This window comes from Malus sylvestris, chromosome 14, assembly GCF_916048215.2.
Source record: "Malus sylvestris chromosome 14, drMalSylv7.2, whole genome shotgun sequence".
NCBI classification, from domain to species: domain Eukaryota; kingdom Viridiplantae; phylum Streptophyta; class Magnoliopsida; order Rosales; family Rosaceae; genus Malus; species Malus sylvestris.
In genome coordinates, this window is record NC_062273.1 from 7,287,898 (window position 1) to 7,310,241 (window position 22,344).

A 22,344-nucleotide genomic window follows, 5' to 3' on the forward strand; every position below is an offset into this window, starting at 1 on the left:
TAATAATCAAAAGTGCTTTTAACAGTGTTTGACAGAGATAATTGGAAGTTGTTATGTGTTATAGATAAATTTATAATGTTTTTTAAAAAAGCACCTAACATCAATTGCTTTTGGAGGAAATTTTGTTGTACTGCTAACATAAGCGCTTTCTACATAGGTACACCCAATCAGATGTTACGTTGAAATGCCAAGAATAGATTTTTTTCATATACGGTAAAAAAGTTAGGTAAAGGCAATAGATCCTTATTTTTCACATGTATATAGTAGTTTAGTTTGCATACGTGAGAATAGCCATATTGGCTGGAGTTGATGTGCTCCTCATATTCGAATACCCTTCTCGAATTGTTACCAACACTAATTGTCAGTGAAACTCGGTTTCATACATAATTTCAGTTCAGTCATCCTTATTTAGTGGTCCTTTTGAAGCAGACACTTTAAGGTATGTTCGAGTGAGAGATTTCTAAATTCCAAGACACTTAGGTTCAATGAAGAAGATTTGGATCACAAAAGGTTAGAAGGAATAAGAAAATGCACCACATGAGCATTGCAAAGGAATGTAAGAATTTGTAAATGGCTCATTGTAAGTAATCATTTGTAAATCCCTATCACATGCCTTTCACAATGCTTATGTGGTGCATTTCTAATCCCTCCCATCTAACTTTTTGTAATCCATTTCTTCATCACTACCTTGGAATTTAGAAGTTCCTCAAACATACCTTTAAGTTTCAAGAAATTTAGCTAAATTTGTCAGGAATTCACGATAAAACTTGCTACACTAGGTGTCATTTGAAAGTTCTTACTTAGTATCTCTGTAATGTTTTAGTAAAACTTTATAGTGCTCGAATAGTTCATTGCCAGTGTACAATTTGTAAATTTTTTACAATTGGGTCTAAAGTTTTACCAGACTTTAAAGGCTCACGTCCAAACATACTGAACTAATAATTATAAATGCTTATGGATTATAGAAGAGATATGTAACGCCCTTTTTAGAGAAACACTTGTCTTTTCTTTTGATATAATAATACTTAAATCTAACAGTCACGCAGCAAGGTCCAAAGCTTCAGAAAATAACACTCAAACAATAAGTTTCCAAGAAAAACCAAAAGCATAATGACGTGTCGTGTATGATTTTTCCAAATATATTGAAGGCAAATAGTTTGGAGAGAACCATGTTTTGGTAAATGCCAAGATTAACCACATTACTCTATTAATGCAATAAAATTACAACTCCAAAGCTTCACCATGGTCACTAATGCTGATAAATTGAGGGGTTTCTGACATTTAAAATGACAAACAAGGTGAAAGGCAGTGTAATTTCATAGGGGTATTCGAGACCTAGCACTGCTGCTACAGCCATTTTTTCGGAGTCTATACAGAAATTGCCCTAATCAACCAACCGTTAATGAATCGAGATATGCATACATAGTACGTGTTTTACAAAATCAAAGGGGCACCAAAGCACGGCGAAGGAACTTCACTAAGGTAAGGAAGGGGTGACAAAGCACACGAGCTGCATGAATAACAAGTCCGCCCGCTTACAAAAGGCATGGACATCAAGCTGTGTACTCTATTGCTGTTTGTCTGCTTTGCCTGAAGACTCTCCTTTGCTAATGTTCTTTGCAGGAGACACCGGGGCAGGGTTTGAACGCTCTGACTGAGAAAACCGAATCAAGAACTGCATAAGGACGGTAACAATGCCCAAACCCAATGTTGAGAACCCAACACCCTTCCACGAGGATAGAAGTGAAGACAAATGGAGGAACTTCAGAGCCCCCAAAATAAGTAGACATGACCAAGACGCAACAACCTACACGAAATACAAGTTAATTAGCAGTAATTACAAAACACCTCCCGTAAAACATAGAGAGAATACATGCTAATAAATAAAATATTGACTTGTAAGAGCGCGCATCCCACCAAAAGAGACTTTAGTGGCCGACCAGTAGTTTGCAATTCTTGATCGCCAAAAGTTTGCTCTGCTGTATGTTTATCCAACAATGCATCCTAGAGTACAAAAGGCAAATAAGAAGATACCAGAATTAGAAGATTGGTACACGAATAATTGTGCAAAGTCATCTTCATTTCTTCCTTTTATTTTTCAAAAGATAACAGAAATGCGAGGAACGCAAGTTCATGCAACATAAAATATAGTAACCACCTTTGCCACAAATATATCTTTACACCACTGGGCAACAGCATCATCAGTTTCAGGTAATTCCCTCATTAAATGCCGCTTAATGTGCACATGCACCTGCAAGGGAGTAACAACCAAGCAAATTTATATAAACCCAAATATAAAAAGGGCAGCACAATGCACAACGCTGCTGCCATTGTGTATGATTTTAGCAGTAAACAAAGTGAAAATCAAATGACTGGAGAATGCAAATCTAGCATTATAACAGGATAGGAGAATAGCTTCGAATTATGTAGTTGACATCCAGTGATGATATAAAGCACTTCCTATTACCCACGCAAAATATATTAGAAAAGCATGCACCCTAAAAAATGACATATCAGAAAAATGACATATCAACTAGTGATCCAATACCACAAAGAATAAGAGAATGATAGGCATTTTCACTACTCGCATTGCACATCACATCACAACCATCTGGATGGATTTTCTTAAAATGCCTTGCACAAAAATGCCAGATTGTTATCCAATTGAACGAAAATGTGCATTTTAATTGTCTATTTCAGTACTGGTACACTAGTTAGGAATTTAATGTCCAAACCTGCATGCTATCCGACAACATAAATATAAATTATTTAAACAGCATTTTTAAAATCTGATGTTAGGCTTACCACAGAAGGTCGCCCCTCAAAGAGTCTTAGCATTGTTGGTGAAGGTGAAGCCTTAGGAATAGCCACCGTTACATCATATATGGCTGGAACAAATGAGCGCATATTACTTACAGCAGAGACAAAACCCTGAAGGAAACAGGAATTTATTAGATATGCCAGATGGCCCAGACCACATGTGTGATAGAGAATAATGGGCCAGTAAAGGAGGATTCCAGAACATTGTACTTTTACTGATGGCGAATTCTTAACCAGCAAGGAATGGAAAAGGCATTCCACAAAAATAATTATTACCGAATCCTTATTATGGGAAGATGCAATAAGAATTTTACCTTAGTACGAGGAATCAAAACATTTCTAGGTACAGGCAGCCCTGTTGAGGCTGCATATTCTTGTGCTGCTAAAAGCTTGGCCTGTGTAAAACGAGTTCCTTCTACAAACAAAGCCAACCAAAAGGGCTGAGGGTAGTCCTTCAACCGTTGAAGACCTAACTGCAGATGCATTACCACAAGATTCGAGGTTACTTCCAAAAGTAGACGCGCTAACATGCACATACATTTCAAAATAGATTGACCACACCCCAACTTTTAAACCTGTTCCAATATTAGTCCCTAGACTTGAAAACTCTGACACTTAAATTCCATAAATCAATAATTGTCTGTTCAGTCAGTTAAAGTATCACCCGCTATAATTTTTTCATCACACAACCACTTATATGATATTAGTAAAGTTTTTTCTTACAAGAAACAAAACATTCATTGAAAAGAGATAAAATACAACACAGCAGACAATGTGTACCCTGGACTTCAATCAATTAAAGAAACAACAAAACAGAAGCCATCAAAAGCAAGAGATGAGGAAACCTAGTCAGTCAACCTAAATCTGTTTTCGACCTAAGAACATTAAAGATCTCCCACACAATAAACTTGTTACTACCATTGTCAATGACCACACAACCACTCACAACAATAGCCAAGCTCCATGCCTGCTCTAAGCAGTTGACTACCACTTCATTCACCAACTCACCACAATGAAATCTTGCCTTTTTATAAAGTGGGATATCTTTGTTCAAGCTCAATTACAAACTCTTAATAGCTTTATTCTGATTTACCATCATGATTAGGGTATTAGGGTAGTTTGACTAATAAAAGAAACTCAATTGTTTTCCAAAAATTGTTTCTTTCATTTGTTTTCTTTGTTGTAGCTCTATATAAGATTATTTCAAGTTGGGCAAAGGGTAGTACGGATTCTGGGCAGTATTAAAGTTATGTGGTGTGGTAGCAACAGCTAGGTTAGAAATGAACCTGTTATTGAAAATTCTGTTTTATTTAGGATCATTCCTTTTAGTTGCAAGTAGCTAACCCAAATTGCACTAAAAGGAATATTCTTGAAATACTTTTGACAGAAGCAGCCCAAAGAGAAGCAAGTAGTCTAAATCTATCCCAAATTTCACCCGCTTCCTCCTCCTTGTTCAAAATTAGCTTGTTCCTCTCTAACCACACCCACCACCGGAGGGACTGAACAGCACGTCCACAAAGCATCCTTTGGACAACACCATGCTCCTTGGTCACACCCACCTATTATATTCCCCATCTTACCTTGGAGAAACAGCAACTCCAAACCTTCATTTATCTAAACATCTTCCAATTAACAGAGTTTCTACCATCTGTATCCACAAACCATAGGCAACAACTTACCTTCTGCTGTCCTACATAACCTTGGCAGCAAAGTGCTAAAGCATTCTCTATTTCTTCAAATCTCTCTTGTTTCTTCAAGTGAAACGGTTAGAGGTGCATAACTTTCATCTAGAGTTGACTGTCTCAAAAATGAGAAGACACTCACTGAGTTGACTGAAAAAGAAAGAAGAATTAGTTCACTTGAAACTGGAAAATAGCTATGGAGGTAGGAAAAACGGAAAGATGATTGTCATCTTCAGCTCCAAGGCAAAAACCTATACGGGAGATGTTTGAGAATTGAAAGTTACTGACACTTACAGGGACAACAACTGGAAGCATCCTTGATTACATGACTCAGAGAGTTTTTTTAGGTAGCCGCTTTCGGAAGATGAGTGAAAACTCGTTCTTGTAGAGATTCGATTAAAGAATTCAATGAGGGTTTGGTGAAAATTTTCCATCAAACTACATAAGCAACCATTAACATTAAAAACCAGCAGATTCTTTAGCTTGGCAACACAACCTCACTTCTATACATGAATATATTTTCTATATCTATGCCGGTATGCCCAGATTTCTTATCATATTGAAGACGACTATTACAAGAGAGACTCCATTACAGATTCATTAGAAGGAAAATTATATAGTTAAAATTTATGCGTGCCTGTGTATATTGTGCATATAGCATGTGTTGTATGTACATATACAACATACACACCCATACCTTTAAAGTGCTTTCATCTTTGGCCCAGCTTCTTTCCAAAAAGAGATATTCAGAAAACCACATTGACCACCCTATGACCTGCATGTATAAAGGCATTCCATTTAGTGACAAGGAGTAAACCCTCAAAAGCAAAGGCAAATGATAACGCTTAAGTTGAATGAAATGTAGGCTGGATAAAGAAAATGGGGCCACAAGACAATGTTTGCGGAAAAAACCCAAAACCACTAATTAATTCATGAATAATGGATCAAATCAAACTAAAAAATAAAACAAAAAAATCTATAACATTACAATAGGATCTGGAATTAAATATTGATACTCCTAACCAGTAATAACTAATGGCCTCAATAGCTTCACAAACTCTAAATTTTTAGAATCTTATCTAAGCTGTTAAGGTTCTAAATTACTCCCATTTCATCAAAGATATGTTATACATACAGGGCCCTCCAATTTTCTAGGGAATTCCGCTCAAGAATCTGAAAATTTTGTTGTTTTAGTCTCCATTCAAGAATCATCTTCATCAAAATCAGCCAAATCGAAACCACCTAACCACTTGATTATCATTTACAATCACTTGGAGCTGACCAGAAACATTGTGTTGGCTTATCTATTTGATCACAATTAGATGCCTTAATGATCAATGATTAGGCTATGTTGCCATTTCACACTCAATGATCTACAGGATGATTCTTAAATGAATTCTGTAGAAGATAGACAGTTCAGATACTGAACTACAATACTGAGAGGGCCCCCACAAGGGACCCAGCTTTTTGAATTCCCCCATGGAAGGGCCTTGTATATATGAAATATCCTCTCGTCAAAACAATGTGGCAAGTCATCTAGACCAAACATATAAGCAAGAATCAACGTAATCAGTGGTCCTGATTCAAATTCTATCAAAAATGTATTGCCATAGTGTCTGACAAGAGAATATTCACATAAATGTGGATGCACACACACAAACACACATATTTTGAACTTAACAACTAGTGCCTTAAAGCTTCATCAACACATACTGTCAGGGCATCTTATGGTGTAACATACCGGAAGGAACTTTGATGATTTCTTCATTACAGCTAAGGCGCTGCCAAGGCAACCTGACCGCTGCATAGTACATTTAATTTAAATCGTCAGTATAAAGAGAATACAACTCCGTATCGAACCAAAAGCCTAAATTCAAACAGTGAACTTCTTTTACAAGTACATGTGAATAAGTCTTCAATGTAGCTTTTGTGTGCCTCTATCATATGTACTAAATATGCAAAAAGCCAAAAGCTAAATAAATATGGGCATTATTTTTATAATTAGTTTATGTATGAATATACTATATACTCATTATTTGTCTGGTTACTTGGATTTGTGCATGCCTGTGACTAAAGCATGATACATAAACTTTGTACCTGAGCCAGGACCCATCCAACAAGCCAATCAATATCACTTCTATGATTGCACATGACAAGTGCATGTTCTTTACCTAGAAAATAGAAAGCATGCATTTAAATAAGTTATCCTTCATAATTTTGAAAGGGGCAATACATACATAGTCCTAAACACAAAGAAACATCAAACAAAAGAGAAGGTTTAATCCTTCCTTACCCATTAAACAAAACGTTTCAGGGTCTGTGTACACTTGGATCTGCAACAGAAAGAGTTAACTAAATCAAGACTCAAAATTTTAATCTCAAGACACTTAAGCTAAACATTACACCAGGTCATAAGCGATGTCCTTCACATTATTACTACTGATTTAAAGTACTCAGCCTACCTTAAGGAATTGCGATGCATTTCAGGGATTTATACAAGCTTATCAGAAGAATTAATCTTCTAGTCTTTCTTGTGGTAGCAATGCTGCCGTGAATCTTTCAAACCCATCAATAACCTTAACCACTGGTTCATAAGGGTTAAAAGGGCGACCCTAATCCAACAAGGCTCCCCACTTTGCTAGGGTCAGGGGAACGTCTATTGTACACAGCCTTACCCTTGCTTTTGCAAGGAGGCCGTTTCCATGATTGGTTCATAAGGGTTGTATGGAAAAATTTTGGTTGAAAAAAATAAGCTGTTGGAAGCTGGCATGATAAGTGGGAATGCATCTAAAAGTGCTCACCATACAATAAATCGATTGCATTTAAGGAAGTAAGATAAATCAAGATAATCCAAATCACAAGATATGGGGGATATAGCTAGTACCTTAACACCTGCCCACCAATCAATAAGCCATACGAGTTCCAGCCACAACAATTCTGCCACTACTCTGTTGATCCTTCTGTATGTATTCTTAGACAGTGGCCGAATAAGAATGAAGCAAATCGCCTGAAACAACAAACCAAGTAAGCTAAATCCACTAAAACCTCAAAAGAAAAATTGTAGCACAGACACACACACAGACATGTGCACAAATGTATATATACACAACTGACATGTTAATAGAACAGAAACAGACAATCGAAGCAAACCAATCGCAAATTTGTAGTCAGTTTTGGATAATAGAATTGAGCTCAATGGTTTTCACAGCGTATAGGATTAAAAAAAAACATTTGAAAGTTCGTTCCTTTTCCGAAACGTTCTCCACAATCAAACAATGCTTGCAGGTCACAAATAGAAAGTAGAAACAAAACCTAGTTTGAGAGGCAAGGCATACCTTACCCAAACAACCCACCTGAGAAACAACAAACCCACGAAGCTAAAACGAAAAGAAGCAAAACCCTCGTGGAAGTCACGCAGAAATTGAAGAAATCGATAGAAGAAGACACAAAACTGAGCTAAAACGAACCCAAATCTAGGCAATAACGAAACGAAATCCAGACCCTATGAAGCCAAAAAGCGAGAAGAAGCTGCACCTGAATGAGATTGACGATGAGGCCTGAGACGAAGAAGAGCAGGCCCAGCGGGACGATGACAGCTGCCGCTGCAATCGCCATGGCGCCCAAAACCCCACAGAGAGAATCGAATCGATTTCTCGACAGAATCCAAAACTTTCAATTGCCCAAGAGCAAATGAAACGAAATATTTCAATTTAAAGTTGAATTAAATCAGGAACCCAAACGAATTGGAAGCGCAAGCGAGGGTATGAGGCAGTATCTCAGGAACTCAGGCAGTAGGTGTAACCGTGCGCGCAATGTGTTTGAGAAAATGCGCGTGATAGAGAGAGGGAGCGGTTGCTTGCGCGCTTTAAACGCAGTTGATGATATAATTCAAGGGAAGGGGGACACTGCGTGAGAAATGGGCTTTTTTGTGGTTTCGCCAGAAAACTGTAATATTAATTAATTATGCAAGTGGCCCTCTACGCTATTAAAGTGGTAGAGAGCAGTGTCGTTCAATGTTCATACTCGACATTTAATCTAATAAATATATTATTTAACAAAAATAATAATAATTATGCTACTTTCGTTTCTTTGGGCTGGTATGACAAGGCGCATCCTCTTGTCGGCATCTTCATGCGAGTTAGTTGGCTTCAATCTCAATGTTGATGGGGGGTGGTGGGTCCTGTGGCCCACATTTGTTCATCTGCTATCTTAAATAGTCAAATAATTTGGTTTGCCCTGTCACCAAATATGTTGTTTTTCTAAATAATGTTGGATATTATTTTGTTTGTACTTGGCTTTTTCGTCCACGTCCGAGTAGTGTAAGGTTTAGGTTTTTTAAATAGAAACAAAGCTCGAAAAGTGCAAAAAAAAAAATTTCAATTTATTCATTAAGGTATTTCATCTAATGAACTTGTTGTCATCAACCAAACTATGTTGCGCATTTGTCAACCAATATAGACCTATTTTAAAGCAATCTAATGAGTGATATACATAGAATTTATCGAGTTCTTTCGATACAACATGTTGAATCCTGTTGAGATATGTCTAGCAAGTATAATATCAAATACTTGGTGCACAAAAAAGATCCATACAAAACATTCAAATGGTCTTTGAAAGATTTTCACATGTATATTTTTCGAACTCCAGGTGGTCTAAGACTACCTTGGTTCCAATGTACATTCATCTTTTAATGCATGTGAGGTTTTTCGGGTAAGTGATATACAATCGTTAATGCATGTGAGGTTTGTTTATGTCGCGTCCACAGAAAAGAGTCGCACACGCATCTTCAATAGGTGAATTCTTGTTTTAGATTGCAATGTCATTCTTTTTCTTTTGCAATATAAAGGTTAAAACACTTATTTAACAAGATGAAAAGAAACACCAATAAATAAATAGTTATTTAGAGCAAATATAACATAAATTAGTTTCTTTTTTTTTTTTTTTTTTTTTTTTTTGGAAACAAGATATGCAATATCGGACAGAGATGCCAAAAGGTTACAAGAAAGCCTACCAAAGAGGCAAACAAATAGCAGCAAATACTAAAGAAAAGTAGTACAAGAAGGTACAAGTTTGACGAACAAAAAGATTGTTACCATTACTCATCTTATCCATCGGCTTGACATGTTATATTTTCCATTTTTATAACTTAAATATTGATCATGTTCCCTTTCTTATCGAACTAGCCTCATGTGTGGCAATTTACTTTTTTACTTTTTTACATTTACTTTTTATTATTTATTTGTTATTTGTTATTTTGTTTAGTTTGGATATTTTTAAGATTGAATTGTTTTATTTTAGAATTTTAATCAAAGAGGGTATTTTGGAGATATTGAAAGCTTCACCATTTTGATGTGCTCCCTTTATATATAGAGGCTATCCAGTTCAAAAGATAGGTTGATTACTAATAGGAGCATATTTATGTGACTTAGTTAACTTGTTTTCTTGCATTTATGTTGTTAGTTCTTACTTATTATAGTGTTTTAAGTTATTTTCGTGTGTTTGTATGTCTAATTGGCAAAGTTGGCAAGAAAGTGCATTTTGAAGCATTTTAGAGCACTTTTGGGCGTCAAATGGATAGCATACGTGGGGAGCACTTTGGATGGACATTTTTGAAGTTCAAAAGGCTAGGAATATGCTAAGGAGATGAAGAAAATAAATTCAAGTTTTGGAAGATAAGGAATCAACTCAAAAGAATGAACATTATCCAAAACCTTATCCAACCTTATCTTATCCAAACTAACCTTATCTTATCTTATCCTATCCTAATTTCATCATACCTTAAATCTAGCAGCAAGGGGACCTAAATATCTATTTCTAGAAGCTATTTCTAGAAGCATTCCCTTCTAGAAGTCTTAATTTCTGCCACAAAACCCATTGTTTCTAGAAACCCTAAAAATATGGCGCCTATTCCCTTTTAGAAGGCCTTGCCTTGCCTTGCACTCCTCTCCCTTTCCCTCCAATTTGTGCCGCACCTTTCCTTACCCTTTTCCCTCATGGATTCTGATTTAATTAGCTTTTTTCCTTGTGGATTTGGGTTATGCAAATCCTTTTCATAAATTAATTGGGCCAAACCTTTTTCCTGGTGGATTTAAACCTTTGTGCCGCAACCCTTGGAGAAGAGAAGCTTGTCGTGGCTTCCATTAGAGAAGGAGGACCTTGTGCGCAAGCCACCTGCAACCGTTGGAGTTCTAAGAGTTCTTTCTTTCCTCGTTTTAGTTTCAATGTTTATTTCAGTTTGCTTTTCAATTGCTATGAACATGTGTAACTAAGTTTTTCTTAGTTAAAGGTGAATTCAAAGCCATGGACATATGTTTAATATGAATTGATTACTTTTAGTTTTTGTTTCATAAAACATGAATGTGATTTACTTATCTGTTTGATGGAGAACTTATTCTTGTGTGTTGATTAAGGATGCATACTTAGTTTGCATACATGAATCTGATGCTAAATTATAAAGGACTTTCACCTAATCGTTAGGAACTTATAATTAAAAGTAGTGAAAATTGCTAGTCACAATCGTGTTAAGTAGATTCTTGGCTGGAATTTCATGCAGTTCATAGTTACGATAACCTTATCAATGTTTATGATTTCCATGGAACTTAATGATCTTTAAATGTATCTCTATCATGTTGTTCATATAGGGAACTTGAGAATAATAATTTGGTTGTGATGCGTATTCCGTCCAATTCAATGAATTTAGGGAAATCTGAGAGTTAATTTGTGCATTCACGATTAATTTGGAGCATTGTCATTCATGGTTTAAAGAAACAATACTGGAAATCGATTTATGTTGCATATGTTCATGCGTGGAGAAGGACCCTCTAACTAGCCTATTTCACCATTCAATTCACCTGATTTCATACCTAGTTTGATTTAGTTTTGCAATCTGTTCAATTTAATTAATTTCGTCTAAATCAATCCCCCCCCTTTAATTAAGTGTCTTAGATTAGTTAGAAAAGTATTTAAATATGTCCAGATTAGTGTTTTGAGTCCTACTAGTCTTAAATTCGTCCAATAGTCCCTAGAGTCTGTTTTGAGTCTTTTTAACTTAGTTTTGCTGTTTTGAGTCAATTTGGTTAGTTTTGAGTCATAAGAGTCTAGTTTAGTGTTTTTTTAGTCTAGTTTAGTATTTTAGAGTTTAATTTGTGTTGATTAGCAGCCCTAGTTAATCCTCGGTTTAGAACGATTCTTACTTGCTTAATACTACAATTACATGTTTAATAAGGTTTAATTTGAGTGTTAGTTAAATTTCACGTCAATTACATAGTTGTGACGTGTTTAATATGCATGGTAATATTACCCTATTGCCCTTTGATTTGTAAACAATTTCAATTTCTTTTTCTCAACAATAAAATATTTACAGATGTACTTTATAATGAGACGTTAACTCATTTACAACAAATCATAATATACCACAACTTAATATCGAAACCAACACTAACATATGAATGATTCACAGGCGAATCAAACTCGAGATCCCATTCAATTAAACAAAAACCGGTTTAGCTAAACCAACTTATGAAGTACATCTTGAAGACAAAATTAGGTTGTGCCAGTCCGAAATATCCAATGCACAAAAGAATACATGTTGTAGACTTGTACCGATGCAGGACTTGGAAAGTCACGTGCATTGCATGTGCTGCCTCTAAGATGGACAAATATATATATTTTTTTTAACAAACGATATTCTTTATAGGTTAAGTTTCACAATGGGTTAGCAATAATATGTTTCACATTCGTCTTTGGTGAGAATCGAACCTAAGACCTCTCACTTACAAGTGAACAGAAATACACCCTCACACTGCTATCAAACCGGCGTACAAATGCCAATTCTGCTGATTCAGCCTCTTCTTCTGGACGAGAATAATACCTTAGTACTAAGTGACTTAGATAAATCATGTTTTAATCACATTAAATATTTACTTGCTTCTGTCCTTATTTCCAACATTCAACTGTCGTATTTAATAAATGAAATAAATAAATCAATTAAAAAAGAAGTTATGAGATGAACACAAAATTGGGTGTTTCGGGGACCTTGGTTTCCAACGTTCAACGTACGGTCGTCTGGCTATTGGTTGCTGCTGGCCAACTATTCTTTGCCTAATTCAACTAAATACCTTGCAAGTCAAGGAAAGTTTGAGTCACCTGTGACAATTACTCTCACCCATCCCCAACGCTCAATCCTTATGGTTTCGGTGAGTGGTTGGGACTTGGGAGACCGATGCTGCTGCACTGCACTTACTTTTAAAATTAATAATAATTGTTGATTAAAATATATTTAGTAGCGATTAGATCTTGTATATTGGGATTAATACTCATTTGCAACAGTTAGATCTTGCATAAAACTCGTATCCTTTGGTGATGAGTACCATTGTAACAAGACACGACATTCAACGTTTATAAAATCTTTAAATTGCACTTTTATAGTGTCAAAATAAAGGTATGTCTTCATAACAACATGATTCGATATCAAATTAGCTGACGTTGCAATTGTTTTCTTATCTTATTTTATAAAAAACGATGAGAGATTTACAAAAAGTTTTACACTGCACTCATAATGTCACAACAAAGCTACATCACTACAATAAGCTTGCCACCATTAAATATTGAACATATAAGAAATGTATATTGCCCTCTAATGTGAGTTGAACTTAGACCTCCTACAGCCTAAGGGGAGACAATATTCTAGACTTAAGGTTATTTGGTACTACCTAACGTATGTGACTTGTAAGTTTGGATATAGAGACGGGGGTATAACATCAATTTTATTAGTGGAAATAAACAAATACTCTTTTTAATTTCTTACTGACACCTGTTTAATTTTATATGTAATTATCATTTAATCTATTCAATTTGACAATTAGAAATAGAGAAATGTGCGTGAAAAACTAAAAAGAATGTGTGAAAAACACCTCTCTTTGACACACCTTCAATCCATGTTAGCTTTTGGCTTCTCCACTTTGGATGCAAGGGCAATAAAATTGCCTTCACCATTTACTCTAAATAGTAATTGCTTTTCTGTAAGTTCACTAGTTTAAAAGAAGGAAAGGTAAGAACAAGGCTGATTACTATTTCCAAATATATTTTCTTTTCTTTTTTTTTATATTTTCTTCGGCTTATTCACACATATCATTGTCTCATAGATTTTTTTGTAAGTTTAAAGTGTGAACTTTGTAGGTTTGCTTTATTTTTTATATTTTTTTGGATAATTTTTATGATTTTTTAAGTTTTTTAGAGTTGAATTAATCCTAGCAATTGAATTGAACAATTTTTTGAAATCAAAGGCTCACAAAAAGTCTTGTGGATAGGGAGTGGGAGAGCTGATGAACAGCTCACGGGTTGGAACAACTCAAGGCATCACATGTAAGGGGGGAGCCTCTCTGCTGGGCTTCAAGTAAGGCGTAAGCCCTTGCAATTGTTGAAGGGTCAGCTGCCCTTGCAACTGCCTTTAACTCAATTGCCTCTCATTTTATGGACAGATAGAGGAGTTTTTTTGGGTGAATAACTCAATTAGCCTTGCAATTGGGTGATTGGTGAAGATGCTCTTAGTTGCAGAATTTCTCCCCTGCGCATAAGGGTTATCACAGCTATTGGTTTTAAGGCCTTAAAGGTGGAAGGCTGGGATTTAATCGCCAGAATACTGCAGTTGAGCAACATAGAAAAGTTCCTCTTGGTTTAATCCTAGGTTGGATCAAAATAGCCCATAGACAGGTTTTAATAGGCAAGACCGACTCATTCCAAAAATGATGATGGCTGATTTTGATGGGCCGGCCCATGTCAAAATATTTCACGAATGATTATCTAAAAAGAAAAGGTCCAAAAAGAGAAGGAAAAATAAAAGTTGTAGCTCCAACGGTCAAAAACGATTTTAAAATCGAATTGCTATCTCTTTTTTGTGGCGTTACAAATCCTTGTAGCTCATTCTTAAACCCCTACTGTTTTTCACTGCCTCTTACGTCTTCACCCTTCCATTCACATATCTCCACATAATTTCGTAGAATTCATTCAAAATTTGACTCAATTTTCTTCAATTTTACATTTCTCCTTACTAACCAAGTTCGATTCTTTCTTTACATAATACATTTCTAATTTTTTCTATTCTTTTAAATTTTTGTAGGTTCCCCAAGAGAAATGAACCGGAGAACATTGACTGGAGCAGTATAGAATCTGTATTTGTCAAAAGATGAAACGTATGAGAACTTTAAAGCCCTAAGTGGGTCGACCCCTCTTCCCTAGATGAGCTCATGGATGGTGATGAAGCCTGGTTCTGCACTCCTGGTAGGACCCAATTTCTCTAAATTCTGTTTCGCTTCTAAGAAGAAGAAAAAACATAAGATAAATGACCATTTAATGTTATCCATACCATTTTCTCTGTCACGCCCAAAAACTACGCACTATGGACAACATAGTGCTGCAATGTCGAGATGGGACATTATAACATCACGTTTCCAATAGAACGGAAGATAGGTTAAGCGATGTTAATAGGGCGTGACACTGTTACGTGACTGGTTTCGGGGTGTGATCGTAGAAATGTTTGCTAAGAAAGAAACCAGAAGAAAAATGATTATATTGTTTTATGAATCAATGTTCACTTTGTGAGTCGCATATTGTAAGCATCCAGAGGCTGATAGAGATTTGGATAAATTTGTACGTAATCTAAAGGTTGTAATTGATAACGATTTTTTTTCTGATACAATAACAACAACAAAGTATGTTCCAACTAAGTAAGGTCGGTTATATGCATCCTAGAACGTCATTGTGCTCGGTTCTGTGCCACGTCTTTCGTTAGATCCAAGTACTCCAAGTCTTTTTTCAAAGTCTCTTCCAAAGTCTTCCTAGGTTTTCCTCTACCCTTTCGGCCCTAAACCTCTGTCTAGTAATCGCATCTTCTAACCGGAGCATTTGGAAGCCTTCGTTTCACATGTTCAAACCATCGTAACTGATTTTCTCTCATATTTCCTTCAATTTCGGCTATCATACTTTACCTTGGATATCCTCATTCCTAATCTTATCATTTCTCGTGTGCCCACACATCCAACGAAACATTCTCCTCTTAGCTACCATTATTTTATGTACGTGTTGATGCTTCATCACCCAACATTTCGTGCCATAAAGCATTGATGACCTTATTGTCGTCCTATAAATTTTCCTTAAGCTTTAATGGCATACGACGGTCGCACAACACACCCGATGCACTATTCCATTTCATCTATCCTTCTTGTATTCTATGGTTGAGGTCTCCATCCAACTCTTCGTTCTTTTGCAAGATAGATCCTAAGTAGCAAAAGCAATTGCTCTTTGGTACTTCCTGGTTTTCAATCCTCACCCCTAACTCATTTGAGCCTCCGTTTGCACTGAACTTGCACTCCATATACTCTGTCTTTGACCGACTTAGACAAAGACCTTTAGATTCTAACCATTTTCTCCAAAGATTAACCTTCGCCTTTACTCATTCCTGAAATTCATCTATCAACCCTATATCATTTGCGAAAATCATACACCATGGAATTTCATCTTGAATATGTCCCGTTAACTCATCCATTACCAATGCAAAAAGGTAAAGACTTAAAGATAAGCCTTGATGTAACCCTATAGTTATAGGGAAATCCTTTTTCATATCTTTATATCTTTCCATTGATCTTCGTAAGAGATAGATTGTCTTCATGGTTGAGCGCCCTGGCATGAACCCGAACTGGTTGTCCGAGATCCGTGTCTCTTGCCTCAGTCTATGCTCAATTACTATCTTCCAGAGCTTCATTATGTGACTCATTGGGTGATTACTTTTCTCTTTGAAGATGACTTGTTTTTCTCCTTTTAGATTCCACCATCTAGTCCTTGGGCATTTCAAGGTCTTATTCTTTTTTCTCTCTCTCTCTCTTGATATGCACATCCATCACCAACAAGCGATGTTGATTAGCCAAGCTCTTTCCCGATATAACTTTGCAATCCTTACAAGTTATACGATCCCCCTTCCTCATTAGAAGAAAATATATTTGTGTTTTTGAAGACCCACTCTTGTAGGTGATCACATGTTCTTCTCTCTTCTTAAAGAAGATGTTGGCTGTGAAGAAATTGTATGCCATTGCAAAATCCAAGATGGCTTTCCCATCCTCGTTTTTCCCCAAAACCATAACCTCCATAGTTGCCTGTCTCCTTACTCAGATGTCCATTTAAATCTCCTTCTATAAATAGTTTCTCCATCTGAGGGATTCCTTGCATCAAGTCTCCAAGGTCTTCCCAAAATTTCTCCTTCAAACTCGTATCCTACCTTAATTGAGGTGCGTACACACTAATCACATTGATGGGTTCTTGTCCTATTACAATCTTGATTGCCATAATTCTATCTCTTACCCTCTTGACATCTACAACATCTTGTGTAAAGGTTTTGTCCACGATGATGGCAACACCATTTCTCGTTCTATTTGTGTCCGAATACCAAAGTTTAAAATCTGATTTTTCAAAATCATTTGCCTTAAGACCAACCCACTTATGTCACGCCCCGATCCCGAGATACGTCCGGAATCAACACATGACGAAATGACAGTAGCAGTACAATATAAAATACATAGAGTCGCTAAGACTCATACATATAATATACATCAGAGCATTAGCAGAATAACTTACAATAAAGGGTGGCGCCCTACTCTCAAGTGCATTGCCATCATAGCTACACCACTTGAAATCTACTCCTCTAACCGTTACCAATTACCCTGCAAAATAACCCAACGTCGTGGGAATGGCGCACCGAGCAAAGCAAAACCCAGATAAGCTGCAAAGCTCGTGTGAGTAACAATAATACAACATATGTGAATATAAATAACAACAAATGATTAAATGTCAAAGTAGTGCTACCTCCACACAGGACATTTCTTCAATATACCATATCAACCGTCAATGTGATCATCGTCAATATTATTCTGTCATTCTCTTCGGATTGTGACTCACCACTCGCCTTTCATCATTTCCGAATAATCATAAGGGTCCAATTACCACATATTTCATAATATAACCACCATATGCCTCATTATTACATACTAGCTGAGAGTACACACTTTGTATGTGTGAACAATTTCTCTTAATAAGTGCATATTAATATTACATAATTACTGTTTTGTCCTCCTTATGTAAATATTGTGTATCAAAAGTGAAGGTAAAATAGGAAAAATAAGGATATGATTGTCATTTTGTCAAAAGGTACAACTCATTTTGTCAATAGTGTGTATCAAAAGTGAGGGCAAAATAGAAAAAAAAATATAAAGGGAAAAAAGTTGACAATGAGGGTTTTCTTAATAATAGTATAGATAGGAATGGTTATTCAATTCTGAATCTCACCACACGTCTATCGAGAAAACATCTAGTCATCACACAACCCGAAGTTATGTAGGAATGACACACCATCAATAATAGTATCACGTGTAGGAATAAGATTGGTACCTTTTTCCTCATTGCATCTCTTTGTTAAGAGTAGGAATGAGTCACATCTGAATCTGTTATCTTTTAGGCAACACCATCATGTAAACTATTTGATTCAATCATTTTCTCAATTGAGCCACACAGGAATTTAATCTCATCTTTCATATATGTACTAAACAATAATCTAGAGAGACACAGTTCGGCCGAAGCCTACAATCATATCAAGCATAGCATATATATATATATATATATATATTTTCTTTCGATAGCATCATCAAATAAACATAGCATAGTAGCACACATTTCCATAAAATCATTTGTAAATCCATGTCATATCCACAAAGTATATAACAAGGAATTTCATGGGTAATAACCATATCACATAATATTAATGTCACTCACCTAGGTTATTTGTGCTTCTAAATTCACCAACTCTACTCCAAGGAACCTAGCATAATACACAAAGCCCCACTTAGGAAACTTAACAAGACTGACAAATAAATCGAGGCCAAGTGCACGTAAATTGAGACACACGTCAATCGGGAACGACACATCATCGAGATGAGCCAACTAAGCTCCATCAAGCCTCAACAACAAACTAAAGATAAACGACACTCTAGAGTAAAGTACATTGACTAGAACGTCAACTGTTAATAAGATAGGTCCACTAAGGTTAACAATCTAAGGTTATTCAATCCGGAAGATCCGCTCATTGGATTCCTGATCCATAAGTTTTCAAAGGTCCAACAGCTAATAACTAGAGTACTCACAAAATTGCACGACGATCCAATGGTCGGATTGTTGCTAATTACAAAAATCGTACGGCGGTACAATTATCCGAAAAATTGAAAAATCAAACTATCGTATCGAATTTCAACAAATGAACTTTAGATATAGGCTTAGGATATCAAGAACATCTTGCTGTCCAAAATCCATGAAAACAAATTCTCTCCCACGCTCTGCCGCACGTGGTGGTTTTCTGCGACCGTAAACCCATTTTTTTTACTAACTCCAAATTCTACCAAAATTTACAAAAAGATATAGCTCAACAAGAGGAACAAGTTTTATACCTGCCACAAAGTCCAAAAGTAGACGGAAGAGGGTCAATTTTATCAATAAAGCCGACGGGTGCCTAAAGCTTCCTGGTGTCGATTCGCCGCCTACGGTGGTCCAACGGGGTCAAGGCTGGTCTGGATTTACTCCTGGGATGATGGGCTACAAGTTCCAAGTGGTGGTATTGGCCATCACTTTGCCGATTCACCGAAAAAATGAGAAGGGTGGCCGAAGCACCATTGGTTTTCATTGGTTTTTATGGCCTCGCACCGCCACATACGATGGTCAATCAAGGTGGTTCTTGGTTAGGTTTTGTAGAGGGAAGTGAGAGCTTCAAGATGGTGGTGGTGGCATCGAAAAATTCCACCGGAGTTGGCCGAAATCGGCATCGGAAAATAGGAGGTCGCTGTGGGTTGCTTGGGTTGGGTTTCTGGGTTTTTTTTGGGCCTGTGAATTAGGTTTCCCAAAATGAAAACTTACCAATTTCTGGGTTTCCACAAATAGTCCTTGCTACCTATAGTATGTCCACATGTCTAAAAGGTTTCACTACTTCCAAGGCTCGTAACTTCTCCGTTCTACCTTGAAATTGAGATCCGTTTGCACCTACGCGCTCGTGGAATCGAACTCTACCTAACCAACCCAAGATTTGACCGAAAAGGTCGAGAAAATTGGAAATGACTAAAGTACCCCTCACTTCGCTTTTCTCAAAATCAAAGAATTAACAAACTAACTTCAATTAAATCTTCGTAATACGTCAAAAATAAAATAAAATACTAATTTTGGGACGGGGTATCACAACTTAGTTTCTTGGAGGCACATAATACTTATCATTCTCCTCACCATAACCTTCACTACTTCCATAGACTTTCCCATTAAGGTTCCTATATTCCACGTTCCTAAACGCATTCTACTTTCTTGAACTCTACCCTCATGTCCTAACTTCTTCGCCTTCCCTTGTCTAATAAGGTCAAAGTACTTATTTTGCGTGTCCTGTGTAAATTGATGGGAGCATATGCTTCCAAACAACTTCGAGTGAAATCGTTCAAAAAAAAGTTTCTATGGCCCCCTTGCTCATTTAACACTGCATCCAGACGTCGATGGAGATACATCGACCCTTGCTCACTTATCACTATGCTCGGGCCACATAGCCTGCCACTTACGAGCGACGACCTAATTTTAGCGCAATTTCGTTTAGGATTTATTATCATAAGGATTCGATGTAAGATAGGAGTGTTGGCTGTTGACTACCTGATGCTCTCCCCCTCCTCCTTTATCCGGACTTGGGACCGAGAATGTAAGATAAATTTACATAGGCGGAGTTAATTTTCTTTTTTCTGATCCAACAACAAATAAAGTCCTAATTGGGATTTTTAAGTAATAATCAACTTGTGAAAGGTTTGCTAATTGATCCAATATGTTTTCTTATCCAAGTGTAGCTTCTAAGATCTTTAACCATTTTTGAAATCCTTCCTTTTAGGGAAAGGAATGGAAGGTATAATCACTTACCTTTATATCTGTTTGGTTTCCGAGAAAGTTTTGGCTAGAAATTTGCATGATATTCAACTAAACATCCAATGATCAAGTGTTATATTTATATATCTTTCATATCAGAGATGTGAAGGAAAAAGAGGCAAAAATCCAACCATCTTCAGCTGCAAATTTACCCAATGTGAAGAGCAAAAACTCGAATTCTTTAAGAAATGTCCATAAAGAAAGTGAGAACAAGAATCCCAATATCCCATTGTCGATTCCGCATTGCAAAACCAAATCAAGGAAAGTGCAGTGAATCCAAGCAGTGAGAAGAAAGAACAAGTTGATGAGTCGTCATTTCATGATTCAACGAAAAATCACAAGAAACCGTAGTACTTTTTCCGCCAGTAATTTGCTTGGCGGGCAAGAAATCTTGAATCAAATTACAGAGTTTTTTTACCGAACTGAAGAAATTGGCACAAAGGGGTTTGAGAAAAGGTGGAACGGAGAAAGGTTGTTTAGAGAAAAAAATTAAAGAGAGGAAACCTCTGATTGTTTAAAGAAGGGAAACTCTAAGCAATTATTTATATTTAGTGTATTATTTAATCCAAAATGCGAATTGCATTAGTAGTTCAAAGTATGTCCTGAAAGAAAAATTTGCTTAGCAATGGATCCATTTACTGGCTATTCAATCAGCATTTTGTTTTTTTTATTAAATGAAGTACGATATTCACTAATAACGAAAGAATACATACAAATATCAATGATAGAGTTGTAGACATCGAAATTTTGGTGAAATAAATGTTCACCAAGGCATTAAAGTTTTGACAGGTCAGGGCATACATGGCATGCGCCATGTGTCTCACAAATCGTACACATGGATGTGATTCATCAAAATCGAACAAGCCATCAATAATGACACGTGTCAACACTTGATGGAAAGGAATTATTTGATTTTAATTTAATTAAATCAAATGTTAATTGATGGAGTCAAATCATGAACCGGCCCACAAATCGAGTTCTGGTTCTTTCGTCAATTAATCAAGCTCACAATCAAGGCCAAATCTATCTGTGGGCAAGGCTTGGAAAGTCCATAAATATGAGGCTCCAAGACAAAGAAAATGGTCCATAAATCATTTCATGCCCATACACTAAGGCTTTGAAATTCTGAAGCTCTCAAGCACTCAGACCCCCCAAACACTCAAGCACTCAAGAAGACTCGAAAAATCCTTCGTGTTCTTCGTCAAATCCCGTGAAAAACCACCAAGCACCCCTACATGTGCCGGTTCCTCCATTGCCAAGAGCCAAAAACCTTGCGGCATTCGTTCATCCAAGATCAAGTCATCGCGACCCTTGGATCAACAATAATACACATCTACACATTTCGGAGATCGAATCAAAGGATCAAGTTGTAAAGCGATTGTAACCCTACAAATTCGTTAATACAAACAATTATTTTATACACATGTTCTTGTCTCATTTGTCGCAGGAAATTCGTGTTTACATGAGTGCTTATAATGGGCCTCAATAAAAACTTTGCCGGGAATTTCAACCCTGTCTAAGAGAAAAAAAAAAGTGTCTCGCACCAAACTACTAAGTTGAATTGCTATCCTCAAACAGAACATCAAAAATAATATATGGTGGTTCTTCTAGGGTTGGGCATTTAAAAAAAAATGAATGAACCGCCCGAAGTGCATCAACGGCTTGGTTTGGTTTTGTTTTGTTTTTTTTTTCATTTTTGGTGGTTAATTGAACCGACCCACATATATTTAATTTTATTTTTTAATCATAATTAATACGTGTAGTAGTATAAATGGTTAGTTATTTACAAGTTACCCTATTTCCACCACATGAAAACAAAACCTGATTAGTTTAAGAGTTACTTTGGAAAAGAACAGGGGGACCA

General features: G+C 36.5%; 1 protein-coding gene and 1 pseudogene across 1 annotated transcript; one reads left to right on the forward strand and one right to left on the reverse strand.

Moving 5' to 3' along the window:
- Positions 1-1,172: 1,172 nt before the first annotated feature.
- LOC126599227 (1-acyl-sn-glycerol-3-phosphate acyltransferase 2-like) lies at positions 1,173-8,438 on the reverse strand. The gene is made up of 12 exons (XM_050265568.1): positions 8,163-8,438; positions 8,037-8,126; positions 7,387-7,509; positions 6,796-6,835; positions 6,600-6,673; positions 6,244-6,303; positions 5,200-5,277; positions 3,135-3,293; positions 2,806-2,931; positions 2,159-2,251; positions 1,918-2,004; positions 1,173-1,807 (listed from the first exon to the last, which is right to left on the reverse strand). The coding sequence occupies exons 2-12, from the start codon at positions 8,115-8,117 to the stop codon at positions 1,568-1,570; spliced, it is 1,161 nt and encodes a 386-aa protein (XP_050121525.1). The 5' UTR covers positions 8,118-8,126; positions 8,163-8,438; the 3' UTR covers positions 1,173-1,567.
- Positions 8,266-20,998, forward strand: LOC126598981 (uncharacterized; annotated as a pseudogene).
- Positions 20,999-22,344: the final 1,346 nt, after the last annotated feature.